At 45.0% G+C, this 20184-nt stretch overlaps 1 protein-coding gene across 1 annotated transcript in view; it reads right to left on the reverse strand.

Annotated features, from left to right (window-relative positions):
* Positions 1–1909: 1909 nt before the first annotated feature.
* LOC140492748 (uncharacterized) overlaps positions 1910–20184 on the reverse strand; it is a 53811-nt gene continuing 35536 nt past the window's right edge. The window contains exons 5-10 of the mRNA XM_072591716.1: positions 19204–19265; positions 14973–15020; positions 14844–14879; positions 3693–3746; positions 3554–3598; positions 1910–3039 (exon numbers count right to left, since the gene is read on the reverse strand). Coding sequence (XP_072447817.1) covers positions 3002–3039; positions 3554–3598; positions 3693–3746; positions 14844–14879; positions 14973–15020; positions 19204–19265 — 283 coding nt within the window. The 3' untranslated portion in view covers positions 1910–3001. The remainder of the gene's footprint in view (positions 3040–3553; positions 3599–3692; positions 3747–14843; positions 14880–14972; positions 15021–19203; positions 19266–20184) is intronic.

Raw genomic sequence — 20184 nt, forward strand, 5'->3', positions numbered from 1 at the left:
TGAAGGGCTTTTGCCCGAATCGTCGATTTTCCTACTCCTCGGATGCTGCCTGACCTGCTGCGCTTTTCCAGCACCACTCTGATCTAAACTCTAGTTTCCAGCATCTGCAGGCCTCACTTTTGCCTCATACAATATGTAGACGACCGATTTGTGTAAACAGAGACAAAGAAGGAGCACATTCAGCTCCGAGGTGAATTACTCGATCTATTACACAGGCTAGGATGCAAAATTAATCTGAAAAAGACACAAATTCTACAGTCTAGGGTCACATCCTTGAGAATGATAATCACCCACAGGAAAAGGGAAATAGACCAAAAGTGATTAGAGACCGTAGAACGACTCCCACTCCCCCGAGATGGTCATGGACTTTGATCCTTCCTTGGGTTAGTGGGATAGTGCAGGAACCACATTGATGGGTTCACCATCAAAGCAGCCCCAGTCTCAGAGTTACTGATAAAGAACGCTGCCTGGAATTGGACTCCTCAACACACAGAGGAGTAACTGAGTTAAAACACGCCCTCACAACAACACCCGCCTGACTAGTTCCCAACCCTGATTTACCAGACGTCCTCGAAGCTGCAGCCACAGACCAGACGATAGCTGCTGTTCCACCGCAAGAGTGACACGGTAGGCAAGGGCCAGGAGCTTATGCCTCCAGGGTCCTACAGCCCGTGGAGCAAGAGCTTTCCATGTGGGAATGGCACCACCACACAGTCTTTTGGGCAGGCCAATACTTTGACTACATCATTGGTTTAAACCCACTGCCCATACTGACTGAACATACACCAATCTAGCTCCTGCTAGACAGTCCAATCAAAGATGGCTCAGTGAGACAGATTCGAGCCACACGATGGACTCCACTGCTTCAGAGTTGGGACATTACGGTCAAACGTACCAAGGTGCCCAGCTTCCTAGCTGATGGCCTGAATTATGGAGGAGACCCACATGACTGTCAAATCACAGCCACAAAACACCCCACCGGCCCTTTTATGACCCAAACAGCAGGGAAAACGATTAGGGATGAGACAAGGGAATAACCAAGCAGACACAGCCATCGGAATTTATGTAGGTGGAGCCTCCACGGGACAGGATGGCATGTGGATCACCGGCTGTGGGATATACAAGACCAACACTCAGGGACAGCTATTGGTTCAATTAGCCTGAAAATTACCCAGACAGCTCAGTGCCCAGGCTGTGGAACTAGCAGCTGTGGCTTATGTAGTTCGCCCACTCCAACCTGTTCCTCCACCCACAGATATATTTTCCAACAACATGTGGTGGGTTACGCTTCGGCGGGGCGGTGTGGACTTGTTGGGCCGTAAGTAATCTCATCTAATCTAATCTAATCTAAAACTGTGTTGGCACACACGTCCAGTGGAAGGGCCCTGGACAAACCTCCAAGTTGACTCTATAGGTGCCCTGCCTCCATGTGAAAACAGATACACCTCCATCCATGACATCATCGACACTTTTACAAAATGGATCAATACATTTCCCATTGGGACAAACACAGTGAGAACAACAGCCCAGATCCTCACACAACAGGGGTTCACGAGATGGGGTTTACCCTGCAGTATCGAGTCAGATCAGGGAACCCCATTTCACCAGCCGAGTAATGCAAAATGTGATGACCATGTTTGGTATCAAACAGGAATTCCACATCACTTACCACCCCCAATCCAGTGGTAAACCTTCTTTGCACCCTCTCCAAACCCTCTGTATCTTTACTATAGTAGGGCGAACAGAACTGGACACAATATTCCAAGTGTGGTCTATTACATATGGATGGATACTGTTATGCCTCACTGAGGTAGCATGTTGGAAATCAAGTTGCATTATTCCTTGTGTTGTCACAAAAGTTAGTTTCTCCTGAGTTTTAGACTAAAGATGACAGAAAGCACACACTAGGTTTCTGGACTTCACAAGGATTACTATTTATCACACATAAATAGACCTAATTCCACAGAAAAATGATGGACCATTGAGCTATAATGCCATTAGTTAAAACTCTAAGATGCTCATGAACCAAGTCCCCTTAAAAGCAAGCACATATTGTACACACACACTCATACACACACAGACACACACACATAGACACACACAGAGACACACACACACACACACACACACACACAGACACACACACTCACACTCACACACACACACAGACACACACAGTCGTGCACGTGCACACACAGACGCATACACAGAAACTAAACATCAATCTTTGAGTGGAAGGAACACACAGAAAACAGTTTCGTCGATCCCTGTTCGCGGGATTCGCTGAGATGATTCTTGTGCTGATCAGAATGCTGCTTCTCCAGATGCTGTCACTGGTTTACCAGAGATAGAGTGTGTGGTTTATAAAAGGTCTGGCTTACTCATTAAAGGTCAGAACTTTCTGCAGCTGCTGAAGGAAAAGACAATCAGCTGGTTATCCTCAGATTTAAAGTCGCTTTTCCTGCCAGGAACAGAGCTGATGATGAACAGGTCCTCAGATGGTGGAGGTCGGATGGCTTCTCCCTGTCATGTTCATATCCACAAACTGTTCAATTACCTGGGAACCAATCACATCGTCATTGGCAGCAAGATGGTCTTTGTCATTGATACTGGTCTTTAGTACAAAGACCAATCAGATACTTGTTTCTGCCTGAATCACCATTGGTACATGGGCATGTCTCCAGCTCGTCTGCACCTTCTTCTGCTGCTGTCTGACCCAGCAGCTGTGTAAACAATACTTACAATGAGTGTCAGGTTACTTGCTTTCAAAGAGTGCAGTATCCCTTAAACAATCCTTGGTTTTCAACAATTCTGATGCGTTTCAGTCCACAATTAAAAATACACTAAGATAAAAAGGCACAAATGTTTAAAAAAAGTTTAAAAAACACTTTTGAAGAATAATAATGCCAAGTTTCTGAGCTGGTAAGTTCCATGATGTTCCTTGAATTTGATCTGAGAAACAATGCAACCTCAGTTACACAGGTTCAGTTCTTATTCGCTCCTAATGAGTCTTCACCACAGCTGCATAGGTTACATCCGCTAGAAAGAGACAGAAATCAGAGCTAATGATCATTATCAATTCAGTTTGAAGGTAAATACAGGAAAGGGGCATATTTACCCAAATATCAGTCCCATCACTATCAGAGTAGTTACAGGAAAGGGAAATATTTACTCCATCAGTTGTTCATTTTCCCCCTCATTCACTTTATGACGTTCACAAATACATTGGGAGAGACAAACGTTTTGAGAGACAGTCAAGTATCATCCAATGGGATAATGGAGAGACTGTTTGCTTTCTGATTGGTGGAGTAAAGGAACACCCTAATAAAGATGAACAGACCGATGGGCCAATGACAACAGCATCATGGTGAGGGAATGGGACTTTAAGGTCATGTGATCAAATCTCCATAATGGCACCATCCAACGTTAGGGTCTCAAATAACAAGGAAATGGATCACCCAGGCCCAACTAGCACTGTCCCACACATTGGAGAATGGGCTTCAGGGATTGGGAAATGAGAAAAGATTAGAATTAGGATTCTGAAAGGACAAACCTGACTCACTCTCTTCTGAATCAGCAACCCGGAGAATCTTGCCACCTTGAAATGAAAGAGAATAGTCTGTTAGTGAGGAGGATGTATTTTAAATGTTTAGAAATACCACTATGTGGGAAAAAAGTATGTAGCTGGTTACCTTTTCTGTTGCTGTCAAACACGATGCTGGCATAGGTACAGGAATCAGGCTGAGCTGTAATACAAACAGTATTCACTCTGAAACTGCCTTACTGCATCAGCTTTCTGACTCTAGAATCAAAGAATCGTACAGAATCCTGGATTCACATCACAGCTTTACCATTGGAAAATGTTCAGTGAACTGCATGAGAATCAGACATCAAACCATATTCGGAGTTATTTGGACAGGTGGTGTTCCAACACGCATGTCTTAAGGAGTGACTTAAAAGGGGGAAAGAGAGTTGGAGAGGTTTGGACAGGGATTCTCACAGTCTTGGAGATTGAAAATTAGACCCCAGTGATGTTACTATTACAGTCCGGTGAATCCACCACCACACATCTCTCTCTAATGAGTGTAGATCAGAGTGGTCCTGGAAAAGCACAGCAAGTCAGGCAGCATCCGAGGAGCAGGAAAATCGACATTTCGGGCAAAAGCCCTTCATCACTCTAATCTCGACTCTGATCTCCAGAACCTGCAGTCCTCACGTTTGCCTAGCTTTTCCTCTCTAATGAGAGAACAGCCCGATGCCCTCTGGGACTATGGTGAGTTTACATTTACAGGAAGGGATATGGAGGGGCCAGATTTGGAAATATTGTGAGTATATGAGGATGACAGACCCAATGCCGTGGAAGAATTTGAACCTGAGAAGGATAATCTTTAATTTTATTTCTTTTTCAATTCAGGAGCCGTTCTAGGCACCACACCTTGGGAAGGATATTCTGACCTGAGAAAGAGTGTGGTGCAGAATGATGACATCAAGTCTCACAGAGTTAAATTACAAGGTGTGGGATCACAAATTATGTTTGTATCCTGTTGCACTGGAAGGTTTTGGATGATTTGATTGAAGTTCTCAACAAAAGAAGAGCATAAACGATCTTTCCACATTCTCCAAGTCGGGAAGTCTCAGATGCCTTCCCATGGAGGTTCCTGATTCCATGATTCCCAACCCTATCCCAGGGTTTCCAATTTTCCCACAGTCCCATGGTTCAGGTTATAAAACCCTGCACCCAGCACTCTGAGCCAATCCCCTCCATTGCAGAGGGAAACACATCCTGCTCCTCCACAATGTACACCCAGTCGGTCCATGATTTTAAAGAATCACGGTTCACAGTGTCTCAGAGATATTGTGGATCACAGTTTACATGAGGGAACTTATTGGAAGTTAAATTCAAAGTGTGCCCCTTACTCCGGCATACCTTTTATGCTACCCCTTCCAGAACCCACTTACCATCCCCTCACCATGCTAAGATGTGGCACTTTGATGCCCATTGCCAGGTATTTCCAGTGAGTAATACTTTCCTGGAGATATTTTCCAAACACATTGATTAGAGATATTATTACACACCCATGGATCAAGTGGGACTTCATGGAGGCGTCCGGGCTTTGAAGGAGGGACATTACCACTATACCACAAGACCCCTAATGGTCTTAATCATAGAGTCATAGAGATCTAGAGCACAGTAAAAGGCCCTTTGGCCCATTGAGTCCATGCTGGTCAAAACCAACCATCTACCCATTCCAATTCTATTATCCAGCAGTTGCCCCAATGCCTTATACATCGACATTGCAAGTGCACACCTAAACAGGTCTTTAACATTATGAGGGTTTCATGTCTGTGTCACCCTTAAAAGCAATGACTTCCATTTTCCCGCCATTCTCCGAGTGAAAAGGTTTCCCTCACATCTCCGATAAACCTTGAACATTCATCAAAGATCCTCAGACATCACCTTCCCAACCCACGACCATCTCCAGCTAAACGTTCAGTGGCAGCAGATAAAGGGGAACACCATCACCTGCAAATTCCCCTCCAAGGCACTCACCATCCTGGCTTGGAAATATATCATCACTCCTTCACTCTTGTTCGGTCAAAATCCTGGAATTCACTCCCTCAAGGCATTATGGGTCTACATCCAGCACGTGGACTGTAAGGGTTTAAGAAGGCAGCCCATCGCCATCTTCTCAAGAGGTCAACAAGGAATGGGCAATGAATGCTGGCCAGCCAGTGATATGCATGTTTCATGAATGAATAAAAACAATCGCCCTGCCCCATACCTTAAATTAATGTCCCAAGGTCACTGAACACTCTATCATGGGGAAACAATTTTCAATTCAACCGTATTTATGTCCCTCATAATTTTACGCATCTCAATCATGTCTCCTCTCAATCTCCTCCTCCCTGGAGAAAACAATCTCCAAATTCTCTTCAGAATTGAAACTCTCCAGCCCAGGTAACATCCTGGCAAATCTGCTCTGTCCCATAATGTGGATTCCTGAACTTCACACAATTCTTTAGCTGTGACCTAACCAATTTTTCACCCAGTTCCAACATACCCTCACTGCTCTGAATTAAGCTCTATGCTTCAACTAATAAAGGGAAGTATCCCATCGGGTTTTTTATCCATGTTATCCACCTGTCCCGATACATTAAGGGACTGGTGTACATGCACACCAAGGTCGCTCTGATCCTTGCTGTTTCCCAGGGTCCTATTGCTCATTATATCTTCCCTTCCCTTTTCCGTCCTGCCCAAGTGTATCACCTCACACTTATCCATGTTGGATACTGTTTGCTCCTGATCAGTCTATCTGACCAGCCCGTATAGATCCTCTTGTTGTCTAAGGCTATCCTCCTCAATATTTACCACCACAGCTATTTGTTTATCATCTGGGACCACATTAATCAACCCCTCTTCATTCAAGTCTAAATCATTTACGACAAACCGTAAATAGCAAGGGCCCCAACAGTGACCCCTGTGGGATTCCCCGACACACTTCCAGTCACAAAAATGCCCCTCGACCATCACCCTCTGTTTCCTGCCAGTCAGCAAGTTGTGCATCCAATTTACCCCAAATTTCCTTGGATCCCATGGGCTCTCACCTTTGCTATCATTTTCCCATGTGGAACCTGGTCAAAAGTTTTGCCGAAGTCCAAGAAGACACAAGAACATAAGAAATAGGAGCAGGAGAGGGTTATCTGACCCCTCGAGGAGAATGTGAGGACTGTGAATGCTGGAGATTAGAGTCGAAGAGTGTGGAGCTGGAAAAGCACAGCTGGTCAGGCAGCATCTGAGATGCAGGAGAGTCGTCATTTTGGGAAGAAGCCTTCCATCAGGAAGAAAGATCCTTCCTGATGAAGGGCTTATACTCGAAACGTCAATTCTCCTGCACCACAGATGCTACCGATCTGGTCCTTCAACCCTGCTCCATCATTCAATAAGATCTCTTTTAAAATCTATCTCCCTTTGTATTAAAAAGATGCATCAAATTCATTCCCCGTGTCTTTACATCTGGAAACCTCTTCAAAAAAAATTCAGGGAAGTTGTAAAGATATCATTTCCTGAACAAATCCATGTTCATGATTGATCCCTGTTCCTCCAAATGCAGATCCATTCCGTCCCTCAGAATTACCTCGATCTGTTTCCACCCCACTGAGTATAGACTGAGAGAAAGTGAGGACTGCACATGCTGGAGAGTCAGAGTCAAACAGTGTGGCACTGGAAAAGCACAGCAGCTCAGGCAGCATCTGAGGAGCAGGAGGGTCAACGTTTTCGACATAAGTCCTTCATCAGCCTGACCTGCCACACGTTTTGACACCGAGTTGAGACTGACTAGCCTGAAGTTTCCTGGTTTATCCCTTGTTCCCTTCTTGAGGTACCACACTGGCTGTCCTCCTGTCCTCCAGCACCTCTCCTGCAGCCGGAGAGGAATGGATAATTATTTCCAAAGCCCCTACTATTATCTCCCCTGCCTCACTCAACAACCTGAGATACATTTCATCCTGCCTGGAGATTTATCTACTTTTTGCTGCCCATACCACTCAGCAGTTCCTCTCTATGTTAATTTCTTTCATCTTGTCACAGACTATCTCCCCGATTTCTGCACCAAAATCATCCCTCTCACGCCTGAACACCAACATAAAGTTGTCAATTACAGCCTGACGTACATCCTCTGGATTCAAGTTTCAATTACAACCATGGTCTTTGTTGTCTTTTTACCATGAATATTCCTTTCAATATTTTTGATGCTTCTTTATATTACCTGTCAGTATACATTCATATTTCCTTTTAGCACTCCGAATCTCTACTTTAATTTCCCACTTTCACATTTTATAATCCTTCAGAAATTGCTACTGTTTTGAATTCTCAGTACCTGCCATAAGCCTCCCTTTTCCCTTCATCCAGTGCTGTGTATTCCTCAGTATTCAAGGTTCACTGGATTTGTTGGTCCTACCCTTTAGCCCTGTACTCTCCTTATTTCCTTCTTCAATGCATCCCATTGCATACCTGGTCTGGCCTACATGTGACTCCAGTCCCACAAAAGGACACTGGTGTAAGGTACAGTAATTGTTGAAGAATGAGAGGGGCTGTCAGTGAGCAGATTTATACAGGGCTACAAGGTGCCACATGCTCAAAGAAGAAGCCAATGTTATCAGGAAGTGATGGAAAGCAGCAGCCAGTCTCAAAGATTGCACTGCAGCAAGTCTGCATTTAGAAACATTGTACAGGATGATTTTCCATTTATTTTGGTAAATGGAGGGTACAGAAACAGATATTTTAATAGAAAGAAACAGAGATTTGCCTCCTCTGACTCATCGAGGTGAGGAAGCACATTGTTGGGAGCTTGTACAGAATCTTCAGATTCTGTCTAGTCATAGGTCAGGTCCCAGGGCACTGGAGAAGAGCCCAACATTGTCCCTTTGTTTGAGGGCAATAGGGATAATACAGGAACTTACAGGCTGGTGAGCTTTACGTCCGTGGTAGGGAAAATATTGGAGTAGATTCTTAATGACTGGCTTTACTCAATTTGAAAAAATATCTTCGTATTAACACAAGGCAACATGGTTTTGTGCAGGAAGGTCATGTCACAGAAACTTGATTCAGCCTTTTGAGCAAGTTTCATGATTGACAACGACAGGGTGATAGATATTGTCCACATGGACTTTCATAAGGCCTTTGACAAAGTTTTTCATGGCAGGCTGATACTGAAATTGAAGTCACATGGATCTGCGGAGAGGTGGTAAGATGGATGCAGAATTGGCTTAGTCATAGAAGACAGAGAGTAGTGGTGGAAGGGTGTTTTTCTGACTGGAAATCTGTGACCATTGGTGATCCACAGGAGTCAGTGTTGGGACCCCTGTTAGTTCACAACATTTATAAATATTTTGGAGAATATTGTAGGTGGTATGATTACTAAGTTTGCAGATGACACAAAGATTGAGGGCGCTTTGGGATAGTGAGGAAGATTGCCAGACGATACAGCAGGACATATAAAGGTTGTAGACTTGGGCACAGAAATGGATGCTGAAAATTAATTTTGAGAGACATGTGGTGATGCGTAAGGTCTAATGCAAGAGGGAAGTATACAGTAAATGGTACAACCCTTGGAAGCATTGAAGAGATCTAGGGTAGTTTACTCACTCCTGGTTCAGTCCTTCCCTCACTCCTGGTTCAGTCCTTCCCTCACTCCTGGTTCAGTCCTTCCCTCACTCCTGGTTCAGTCCTTCCCTCACTCCTGGTTCAGGCCTTCCCTCACTCCTGGTTCAGTCCTTCCCTCACTCCTGGTTCAGTCCTTCCCTCACTCCTGGTTCAGGCCTTCCCTCACTCCTGCTGCAGGCCTTCCTTCACTCCTTGTGTGGACCTCCCTTAATTCCTGACATCTCACTGCAATTATATCGATCTTTGGTGAGATCCCATCTGGAATGTCGTGAACGGATCGGATTTCCATATCAACAAAAAGATTCACTTGTTGCAGAGTGAGTGTCATACACTGGCTTGAACCAGGGAATACAGTCTCAGAATGAGGGATAGGTGGTTGGAACTGAGATGAGGGGGAATTTATTGTTTCGAAGCAGTTAATCTTGGGAATTCTCTCATCAGAGAGCTGTGGAAGCTTAGCCATTGAGTATATTCATGAATGAGATTGATAGATTTCCCGGCATTAAAAACATTGAGGGGTAAGGGGATAGTGCAGGAAAGTGGTGTTGAACTACAAGCTCAGACATGATCCTCTTGAATGGTGGAGCATCTTGTCCTTAGTGGGGAACATCCTGATCCACATTCTCCCGACTCTCCTACTTCCTGTGGCTGTGGGAATCCTCCCAAAGACACACTACAGCTTTAAACCTTCCAATGGAATCTCCAACATGGCCTTTGTTGTCAGACAAATCCAAGTAAAATGTCAAACACAACACCAGGAACTCTGTATTACATTTCCCAACCTGATCACAGCAGATGACTCAGTAAATCACTTGATGAATCATACTCTTAAAAGTTGGAATGTCCAGAAACTTCTTCCAAATTTTGCAACTGCTTTGGGATGACTTGACATCTTCAGGAACGGATTTCTTCAAGGAACAGGACCAGAGTAAAGCAACGCTGTGTGATTGCTCCATATTATCTATAATCTACCAAACAGCAGCTTTGACTTCTGGTGTCAGGATTAAACACGGCCCAGATAGAAATCTCTTCAACCTCAGTCTCATCCATGCCAATAATAAAATGACCACAACAGACCCACATAAGATGCAGTATGCACTGATAACATCACTGTTGTTTTCACATTCTGCACCCGACGAGCAAGCCACCCTTGGTCTCTTCAATGCTGCAAACAAGGGACTTGGCCAATGCTTGAGTGTTGCCAAACCAAACCACAAATCATTGGTCAGTTCAATATTCTACCTCTTGTATATGCTAAGACTCCGGGATACATTTAGCACTCTCGAAAGCTTGGGAGGCACGTCCCTCAAAAGGGTGCCCGAGGCTGACATTACTGACTCTGCCCATCATTGCCAGTCTCAGTCCAGCCCATAGGTGACCACGAGGGCACTCTGCTTCTCAATGCCCATTGGGGAAGAGATCCAACACTGGATCAGCTGAGACAGCTCAACCTTCCAGAAACTATGGCAGTGACTGTTTGACAACAAAGTTCTCCACAAGGCAGCAAAAAGTCCTTGCTTTCATCATCAGTCCGTGTAAATGTTGGGAGACCCACAATGCCACTGGGGAGGGAATTCCAGGATTGTGACCCAGTGACTGTGAGTGAACGATAATATATTTCCATGTCAGTACAGAGTGGGTGGCTTGGAAGGGAACTTGGAGCTGGTGGTGATCCCATGTAACTGTAGTAAGGAACAGGAATGTAGTGACTGTATCCACACGGTCAGGAAACTGAACAGTGTTTGGACACATTCCCTGTTCTTCCAAAGATAAAAACTTCAAAATCTTTTGCCTCTGTATTTTTGAATCATTTCATTGTTTGTGTGTGTGTTTGGGACTTCTTCAATTCATTAACCAACTACTGCAGCTTGTGAACATTTGGTCATCTTGCAGGATGTTTTATAACGTTTCAATTCACAATCACCTTGTTAAATACAAATGGTTCTGAGACTCCGAGCTCATTAAGGGTTGGCACGGTGACACAGTGGTTAGCACTGCTGCCTCACAGCGCCAGGGACCCAGGTTCAATTCCCACCTCGGGCAACTGTCTGTGTGGAGTTTGCACATTCTCCCTGTGTCTGTGTGGGTTTCCTCCAGGTGCTCCAATGTCCTCTCACAGTCTAAAGATGTGCAGGTTCGGTGAATTGGCCATGCTAAATTGCCTGTAGTGTTTGGTGAATTGGTAAATGTAGGGGATAGGGTCTGGGTGAGTTGCTCTTCGGAGGGTCGGTGTGGACTTGTTGGGCCGAAGGGCCTGTTTCCGCACTGTAGGGAATCTAATCTAATCAATGAGATCCACCGGGCCCACATTTCAATTATATCACCAGCTCTGCACACTTCCCTCCAGTCTGAACTAAAACCACAGACCACAGCGCTCTGCTTCCTGGCCCAAAGCCAATTTCCAAACCACACAACCAGCAACTTTGAACCTCATCAGCTTCAATTTAAAGAAGATATGTACATTGTACTTCACAGCAGGAGCAAGCCCTATGGCCCATCGAGTTCTCTCCACAATTCATTAAGACCACAACTGATCTGGTTCTGTCTCAGTTTTGCTCTCCTACCTTGTCCCCACTCCTCTCGATAAGGCCAAAGGCTGGTAGTCAGACAGCATGTGTTAGCACCAAGGCTATAGGGATGAGAGGGAGTGATGGGACGGCATGGGGTCATTCATTGACACAAACAGTGAATGAGTTTCATCCTTTATGTTTTGAATCCACCCAGGATCACAGCTCTCTCCATGATGTCCATCACTCCTCAGACAGCTGCTCTCACCACATCCTGAGACCCACACTCAGTGCTATGTGCCATCATATACACACTCTTGAGCTTTCTCTCCATCAGCACCCCTTCACACTGTCTCAAAGCTGTCCTGAGCCCCAGTTCAACTTAATTCTCTGGCTCATTCACCCGATACCATGTACCCCCACCCTTCTGGAACCTTCCTCCACCCACTGTCCCACTTGTCTCTCCCCATTCTCCTCCCTCCACCTCTTGTTGGACATTCACTCTCCCTTCTCCGATACTGAGTACAGAACATTCAGCAAAGGTCTCAGTTTTAATCACTTTGCACTCCCACCTCACCGAAGTTCAGACACGACATGATGTTGATCTCTTCTTCCGTTGCCTTTGCCTCTGTGCCCATTTTTTTGGAGAGGAGTCCTCTGTCCATCCCACAGACCCCTTCACCCACCTCTAACTCTCTTCCTCCACCTGGACCCCTCCCTATGGCCTTTAAGCCGCACTTGACCTTTTTAATTGAGAACTGACACTGGTCTTTGTATTTCTCTGCCCTCCTCCATTCACTCCTATCTCCCACTGAACTGAATACTCTCAGGCTGTTCTGTCCACAACAGTCACTCATCTCATCTCAGATCGAGACAAAAGCTCAAAACCACCAAGGTGCAGCCATTTCCCTGTTCTGTTGCTGTCAATCTTGGCACAGAGTCTGGAATTGTCCTGATCTGTAACACAAACAGGAATGATAAGGGGATATTTATTGGTTGGTTTGTTGTTAGGTATCAACAACAGCTCAGTGGACACCACATACCCCTTGGGGTTAGAAGGTTGTGGGTTCAATTCCCCATTCCAGTGGCTACATCGTAAGATCAATGCTGAGACTTCGGAGCAGTTCAAATGGAGCGCTACAATGTCTAAAGTGTTATCTTGTGGCTGAGATGTTAAAGGTTGGAGTGGTCTGCTCTCTCAGGTGGTTGTGAACAATTCCAAATGCGTTACTTCAATGACGAACAGAGGAGCTCTCTACTGTGTCCTTGTCACTCATCCCTCAACCCAGATCATTGTGTCCTCAACATCACTCACCCCTCAGAATACATCATGAAAATACACAGGCTAACTGATTGAGCACAGGGCTGTTTGTGGGACATTACTCTTCACAAACTGGTTGTTGCATTTCTCATTACAAGAATGAAAATAAATGCATTTATGCCTAACTTTTCATGATCTCAGGGCACTGAATAACCCCTTACAGCAGATGAAGCTCTATTTTTATGTTTGCAGTCAACTAATTTCTTACTGCAAGCTGCCACAAACCACAATGTGATCATGATGTCATAATCTGGTTAAAGCACTGAACAGGAGAGTTGGATTATCTTGTATTGATCACAGAGTACAGACCGCCCCGTGGCCCAACATTTCAACTCCCCCTCCCACTCTGCCGAGGACATGGAGGTCCTGGGCCTCCTCCATCCCCACTCCCTCACCACCAGACTCCTGGAGGAAGAACGCCTCATCTTCCGCCTCGGAACACTTCAACCCCAGGGCATCAATGTGGACTTCAACAGTTTCCTCATTTCCCCTTCCCCCACCTCATCCTAGTTTCAAACTTCCAGCTCAGCACTGTCTCCTTGACTTGTCCGGACTTGTCCGACCTGCCTCGCTCCTTTTCCACCTATCCACTCCACCCTCTCCTCCTTGACCTATCACCTTCATCTCCTCCCCCACTCACCCATTGTACTCTATGCTACTCTCTCCCCACCCCAACCCTCCTCTAGCTTATCTCTCCATGCTTCAGGCTCACTGCCTTTATTCCTGATGAAGGGCTTTTGCCCGAAACGTCGATTTTGCTGCTCGTTGGATGCTGCCTGAACTGCTGTTCTCTTCCAGCACCACTAATCCAGTATTTGCTTTTCAGCATCTGCAGTCATTGTTTTTACCTCAGCCTGTTCCAGACGTCTACCATTCTCTTTGTTAAAAGTTATCCTCACAAATAACCCTCAAATTTTTCCTCATTCACCTTCAATTTATGCCGCTTGTATATGACATCTCCACTCTTTGAAAGAAAACGGACTGTCCCCCCTATCCCTGCCTCTCATAAATTTATGTATTTCTGTTAGGTCTCCCCTCACCCTCCAATACTCTCGCAAAAATAAATCCAGGTTTGACCAAATTCTCCTGATAGTTAACACACACCAAATCAGGGAACATCCTGCTCAATCTCTTCTGCACCTTTGTTTTGTGCACAAGTACCCCTATGTCCCTTCATGTTGTAGCTTTCTTCCATTTCTTTTCTCCAGACCTGCTGAGTTTGTCTGTTTGTTTCTCAATCATGACTCCTACAGACATGTCCAAACTTTGATAGAACCTGAACACTGAGGGAACTGGTTCTGAGTGGCACTCGGAACAGCATCGCAGTCACAAAACTACCCACTCACAGTAACTCAATGTCTCCTGCTTTGGATCAATCTCGCCACTTTCCCCTGGATCCCATGAACCTTTGATTTTGTGACCAGTCTGCCTTGTGGAACTTCACCAAACACCTTGCTAACATCCGCATTGATGGACAATATCAAACACCCAATCAACCATCCTTCAATACTCCTTAAAAATTCGATCATGTTTATCAGACCCGACCACCCTTCAACAATCGTCTTCTGAGGGAATGGTACTGGGTCAGACTCGCATCATGAAGACCTCATCAGGGGAGAATTCAAGGTCAGTTAAAACTGAACTGGGAGTTCTCATTTGGGATGATTCTCTGACGGTGGCCAGGCACGAATTCTATGAGTTGACCAGTTTCCCACTGCAGCTTCAAACATCAACACTGCAACTCCTCCTCAGGAAACCAGACCCCCAGTGAAATCAGCTCTTAAAGATATGGGGGAGTGGGAGTGATCTCAAACGATACACTTTCTCAATATAGAAACAAATGTTGACTCACGGCCTTCTGACAGACTGTTTGTGAATCTCTTGCCACCTTTAACAAAGACAAAATGTTCTCTTAGTTTGATTATAGAATCTGATTATCAATTAGACAATTGCTCAAAACCTTTAAGGTGCAGCCATTTACCTGTTCTGTTGCTGTCAATCTCAGCATAGAGGATGGAACTGTCCTGATCTGTAACACAAACAGGAATGATAAGGGACCATGCATCGACAGGCTTGTCCTTAAATATCAGCAATGGCTCAGTGGACACCACATCATTCTCTGAGTTAGAGATGTGATTGGAGCAAGTGAAATATTGGACTTGCAGCATGGGTTGGTACCTGGGACTTCGATGTTGTGCTTAAAAATGTGTTGCTGGAAAAGCGCAGCAGGTCAGACAGCGTCAAAGGAACAGGAGAATCGATGTTTTGGGCATAAGCCCTTCTTCAGGAATCAAACATCCTGAAGAAGGGCTTATGCCTGAATCGTCGATTCTCCTGTTCCTTTGATGCTGCCTGACCTGCTGTGCTTTTCCAGCAACACATTTTTAAGCTCTGATCTCCAGCATCTGCAGTCCTCACTTTCTCCCACTTCGATGTTGTGGCCATTTTGGAGATATAGGTAGAGTCGGGACAGGAATGGTTGTTGCAGTTCCAGGATTTAGATGTTTCAGTAAGAACAGGGAAGACGGTAAGGTGGGGGGAGGGGGTGTGCAGTGGCATTGTTAGTCAAGGACAGTATTATGGTTGCTGAAAGGACATCTGAGGACTCTCTACTGAGGTAGTATGGGCTGAGGTTAGAAACAGGAAGGTTAGGTCACCCTGTCGGGAGTTTTCTATAGGCCTCCAAATAGTTCCAGAGATGTAGAGGAAAGGATAGCAAAGATGATTCTGGACAGGAGCAAGAGTGACACAGAAGTTGTTATGGGGGTCTTTAACTTTCCAAATATTGACTAGGAATACTATAGTTCAAGTACTTTAGATGGGTCAGTTGTTGTCCAATGTGTGCAGGAGGGTTTCATAACACAGTACACAGACAGGCCAACAAGGGACGAGGCCACGTCAGATTTGGTACTGGGTAATGAACCTGGCCAGGTGTTCAATTTGGAGGTAGTTGAGCACTTTCATGATAGTGACCACAAATTGGTTAAGTTTACTTTAGCAATGGAAAGGGATGGGTATATATTGCAGGACAAGAGTTATGAGCTGGAGGAAAGGCAACTACGATGTGATTAGGCAAGATTTAGGATGCATGGGATGGGCAAGGAAACTGGAGGGGATGGGCACAATTGAAATGTGCAGCTTATACAAGGAACAGCCACTGTGGGTCCTTGATACATATGTACATGTCAGGCAGGGAGGACGTTACTGAGCACGGGAGCCATGGTTTACTCAGGAAGTTGAATCTCTTGTCAAGAGGAAGAAGAAGGCTTATATTCAGATGAGATGTGAAGGCTCAGTTAGGGTGCTTGAGAGTGACAAGTTAGCCAGGAAAGACCTAAAGAGAGAGCTAAGAGGAACCAGGAGGGGACATAAGACATCATTGTCAGATAGGATCAAGGAAAACCCTCGGGCTTTCCATAGGGATATCAGGAATAAAAGAATGACAAGAGTAAGACTAGGGCCAATCACGGATAGTAGTGGGAAATTTTCCATCGAGACAGAGCAGATAGGGGAAGCAGTAAATGAATATTTTTCCTCAGTATACACACAGGATAAAGCTAATGTTGTCGAGGAAAATACTGAGATACAGGCCACTAGACGAAATGGGATTGTTGGTCACAAGGAGGAGGTGTAAGCAATTCGAGAAAGTGTGAAAATAGATAAGTTGGATAGGATTTACCATGGGTTCTCTGGAAAGCCAGGGAGGAGATTGATGAGCCTTTCACTTTGACCTTTATGTTGTCAGTGTCGACAGGAATGGAGCCAGAAGACTGGAGGAGGGAAAATGTTGTTCCTTTATTCAAGAAGGGGAATAGAGACAACCCTGGTAATTATAGACCAGTGAGTAACGAGGGTAACGTGTTGCAAAAGCTTATAAGTGATAAGATTTATAATCATCTGGAAAGGAATAAGTTGATTTGGGATAGTCAACATGGTTTTGTGGAGGGTAGGTCATGCCTCACAAACCTTATTGAGTTGCTTGAGAAGGTGAACAAACAGGTGGATGGGGGGGAAAGCTGTTGATTTGGTGTATATGGATTTCAATAAGGCATTTGATAAGGTTGCCCATGGTAGGCTACTGCACAAAATACAAAGGCATGCGATTGAGGGTGATTTAGTTGTTTGGATCAGAAATTGGCTATGTGAAAGGAGACAGAGGGTGGTAGTTGCTGGAAGATGTTTATCCGGGAGTTCAATTACTAGTGGTGTACCCAAGGAACTGTTTTGGGTCATGTTTGTGAATGACCCAGGTGAGGGCTTTGATGGATGGGTTAGTAAATTTGCAGATGACACTCAGGTTGGTGGAGTTGTGGATCATGTTGAAGGATGTTGTAGGTTACAGAGAGACATAGATAAACTGCAGAGCTGGGCTGAGAGGTGGCAAATGGAGTTTAATGTGGAAAAGTGTGAGGCGATTCACTTTGGAAGGAGTAACAGGAGTACAGAGTACTGGGCTAATAGTAAGATTCTTAGTAGTGTAGATGAGCAGAGAGTTCTCGGTGTCCATGCACATAGCTCTCTGAAAGTTTCTCCCCAGGTTGATAGAGTTGCTAAGAAGGCATACGATGTGTTAGCTTTCATTTGTAAAGGGATTGAGTTTTGGAACCATGAGGTCATGCTGCAGCTATACAAAACTCTGGTGTGGCTGCACTTGGAGTATTGAATGCAGATCTGGTCACCGTATTACAGGAAGGATGTGGAAGCTTTGGAAAGGGTGCAGAGGAGATTTTGAGGATGTTGCCTGCTATGGAGGGAAGGTCTTACAAGGAAAGGCTGAGGGACTTGAGGCTGTTTCCATAAGAGAGAAGAAGGCTGAGAGCTGACTTAATTGAAACATAAAATAATCAGAGGGTTAGATAGAGTGGACAGTGAGAGCCTTATTCCTCAGATGGTGATGGCTAGTAAAGAAGGGGCATAGCTTTAAATTGAGGGGGGATCAATATCGGACAGATGTCAGAGGCAGCTTATTTACTTAGAGAGTCGTATAAGAGTGGTACACACTCCCTGCAACAGCAGTAGACTCGCCAACTTGAAGAGCATTTAATGGTCATTGGATAAACATATGGATGAAAATGTAATAGTGTTTGATGGGCTTCAGATTGGTTTCACAGGTTGTCACAACATCGAGGGCCAAAGGGCCTGTGCTGCACTGTAATGTTCTATGTTCAATGTTGGACGCTGGTGGAGAGTTGAGTTGAGGCAGGGGGGATCATTGGAGGATGCAGGGATTGAGAAGAGAGTGAGAACAGATTCAGTAGTTTTCATATCCTTGCAAGGCACATGGGTCTCACAGGCAAGGCCAGCGTTTGTTGCCCATCCCTGAACACCCTTGAAGTGAGATGCTTGCTTGGCCATTTCAGAGGGCAGCAGGTCAGAGTCAGACACATTGCATTCAATCGGTCCTAAAAGGACAACTGAGGTTTGAAATGGGGATCTGAAGTCACCTGTCGGGCAGATTGGGTAAAGATGGTAAGTTTGCTTCCCTGAAGGAGACTGCCAAACAGAAACTTTTTTTAAGACAACAACTAATGTTAATTCAGATGGCCCCCATCACAGAGATGAGTTTACAATTCCAGATTTAATAATTAAATGTAAATTTTACAAGTTGCCATGGTGAAAATTGAACCTCTCTCCCCAGAGCATGAACCTGATCCTCAGGTTCCCCACAGCAGCCCAGCTACTGGGAGTCATTTGAGATGCGTGACACCCAACTGGACTGTTTTCCTTGACCCAAACCGAAGCAGCAGACAGACTGGCCGTGAACAGCTCGAGGCAGCAAGGACCGGGCCAAGTCAGTTACTCAGCCAGATGATTCAGGGAATCGGAAATGGTTATTGTCCAAGAATCCATCCAGGGTCAGTGACTGAGGAGAAGATTTCCATCTCCATTGCCCGAACAATAATCCAGAGTCTGGTCAGCTCCCTTAATGGAAACCCATAGCTTTTCATTCATTTACATTGAATGGTCTGAAAGTTAAAAGGTTCATCTATCAAAGACGTCAATCTGTGCAATAAGTGTGAAGGGTTAAGGATGGGGGTGGGGATAGTTTTCAACTGACGCAGACTCAATGGGCCGAAGGGCTTTATTCTGTGCTGGAGACCGGTTGAACTCAATGTAACAGTCTGTCCCTGAATATCTCTCCAGGATCCACACTCTCTCCATTCGAGTCTCTGAAGTGGACAATGATCGGTCAGTTCGAGTACAGACAGTACCTGGAGCAGTGAGCTGCGGGGCCTGATCAGTCCCGGGAATGCTGGATGAACCTGGATCATTCCTGGAAAATACACAAGGAAGATGAATATTCCAAGGAATCTAAATGCATTCTGCCAGGTCACAGAAAGGAGCATTCTGACTGTACATCAATCTCTTGCTTTGGTTACACAGAGAACAGATTCCAAAGAGTGATAAATACAGTTAATAGAATGAACTTTCCTAGAAATCACAGATACTCAGATGTCGACACAATCAGAAAAGCTATCCTTGAATAAATTGTCATGAGAAACAGTTTTGCCTTGGCATCAGAATATGGCTGGCACCCAGGGAACCCAAGGTGTAGTCAGCAGCTGTAACACAGAGAGGGCTGTGCAGACACTGTCAGGAATCACAGTGACAGATCATTCCAGGCAGCTCTGGCTCAGCTTGGAGCAACTAGTCACAGGGAGGGAGGGAGGGTGTTGGAGCTGAGGGGAAAGTGCTTGCAGGGGCTTCCCATCTGCTGTAACTTTGGAGGATATTACAGGGCATGGAAATCTTGGAAAGTGGGGGATGATCAGAAATCACATTCCCATCCAATAGAAATTCAGCTACTTGGACAACAAGGGAGAAAATAGTAGGATACACAAAAACATCCTTTTTATCCTCAGCACTTGCTGCAAGTGATAATAGTTTAATCTTTCCCACCATATACATTCAATACAACTCAAAGTATCCACTGTGATAAAAATGAGCAACATTTCAGTTTTGATTGAGGATAAATTGCAGGTTAATTTGGCGACAGTGAATCAGGAGCAAGAGTTTTACAATTGCTGGAAATTGCTGCTCAGAAATCATTAATCTGTCATTTACCTCAGTCCATTGATCACTTTTCAACTCTGAGTGTTCGATCAGCTTTTTAAAAGGACAAACCACATTAGCAGCTCATCAGCAGGGACCTGCATTCTGTCTGTGAGCAAGAGATATTCAGGATTCTGGGT

The sequence above is a fragment of the Chiloscyllium punctatum genome, chromosome 2 (assembly GCF_047496795.1).
Source record: "Chiloscyllium punctatum isolate Juve2018m chromosome 2, sChiPun1.3, whole genome shotgun sequence".
NCBI lineage: Eukaryota > Metazoa > Chordata > Chondrichthyes > Orectolobiformes > Hemiscylliidae > Chiloscyllium > Chiloscyllium punctatum.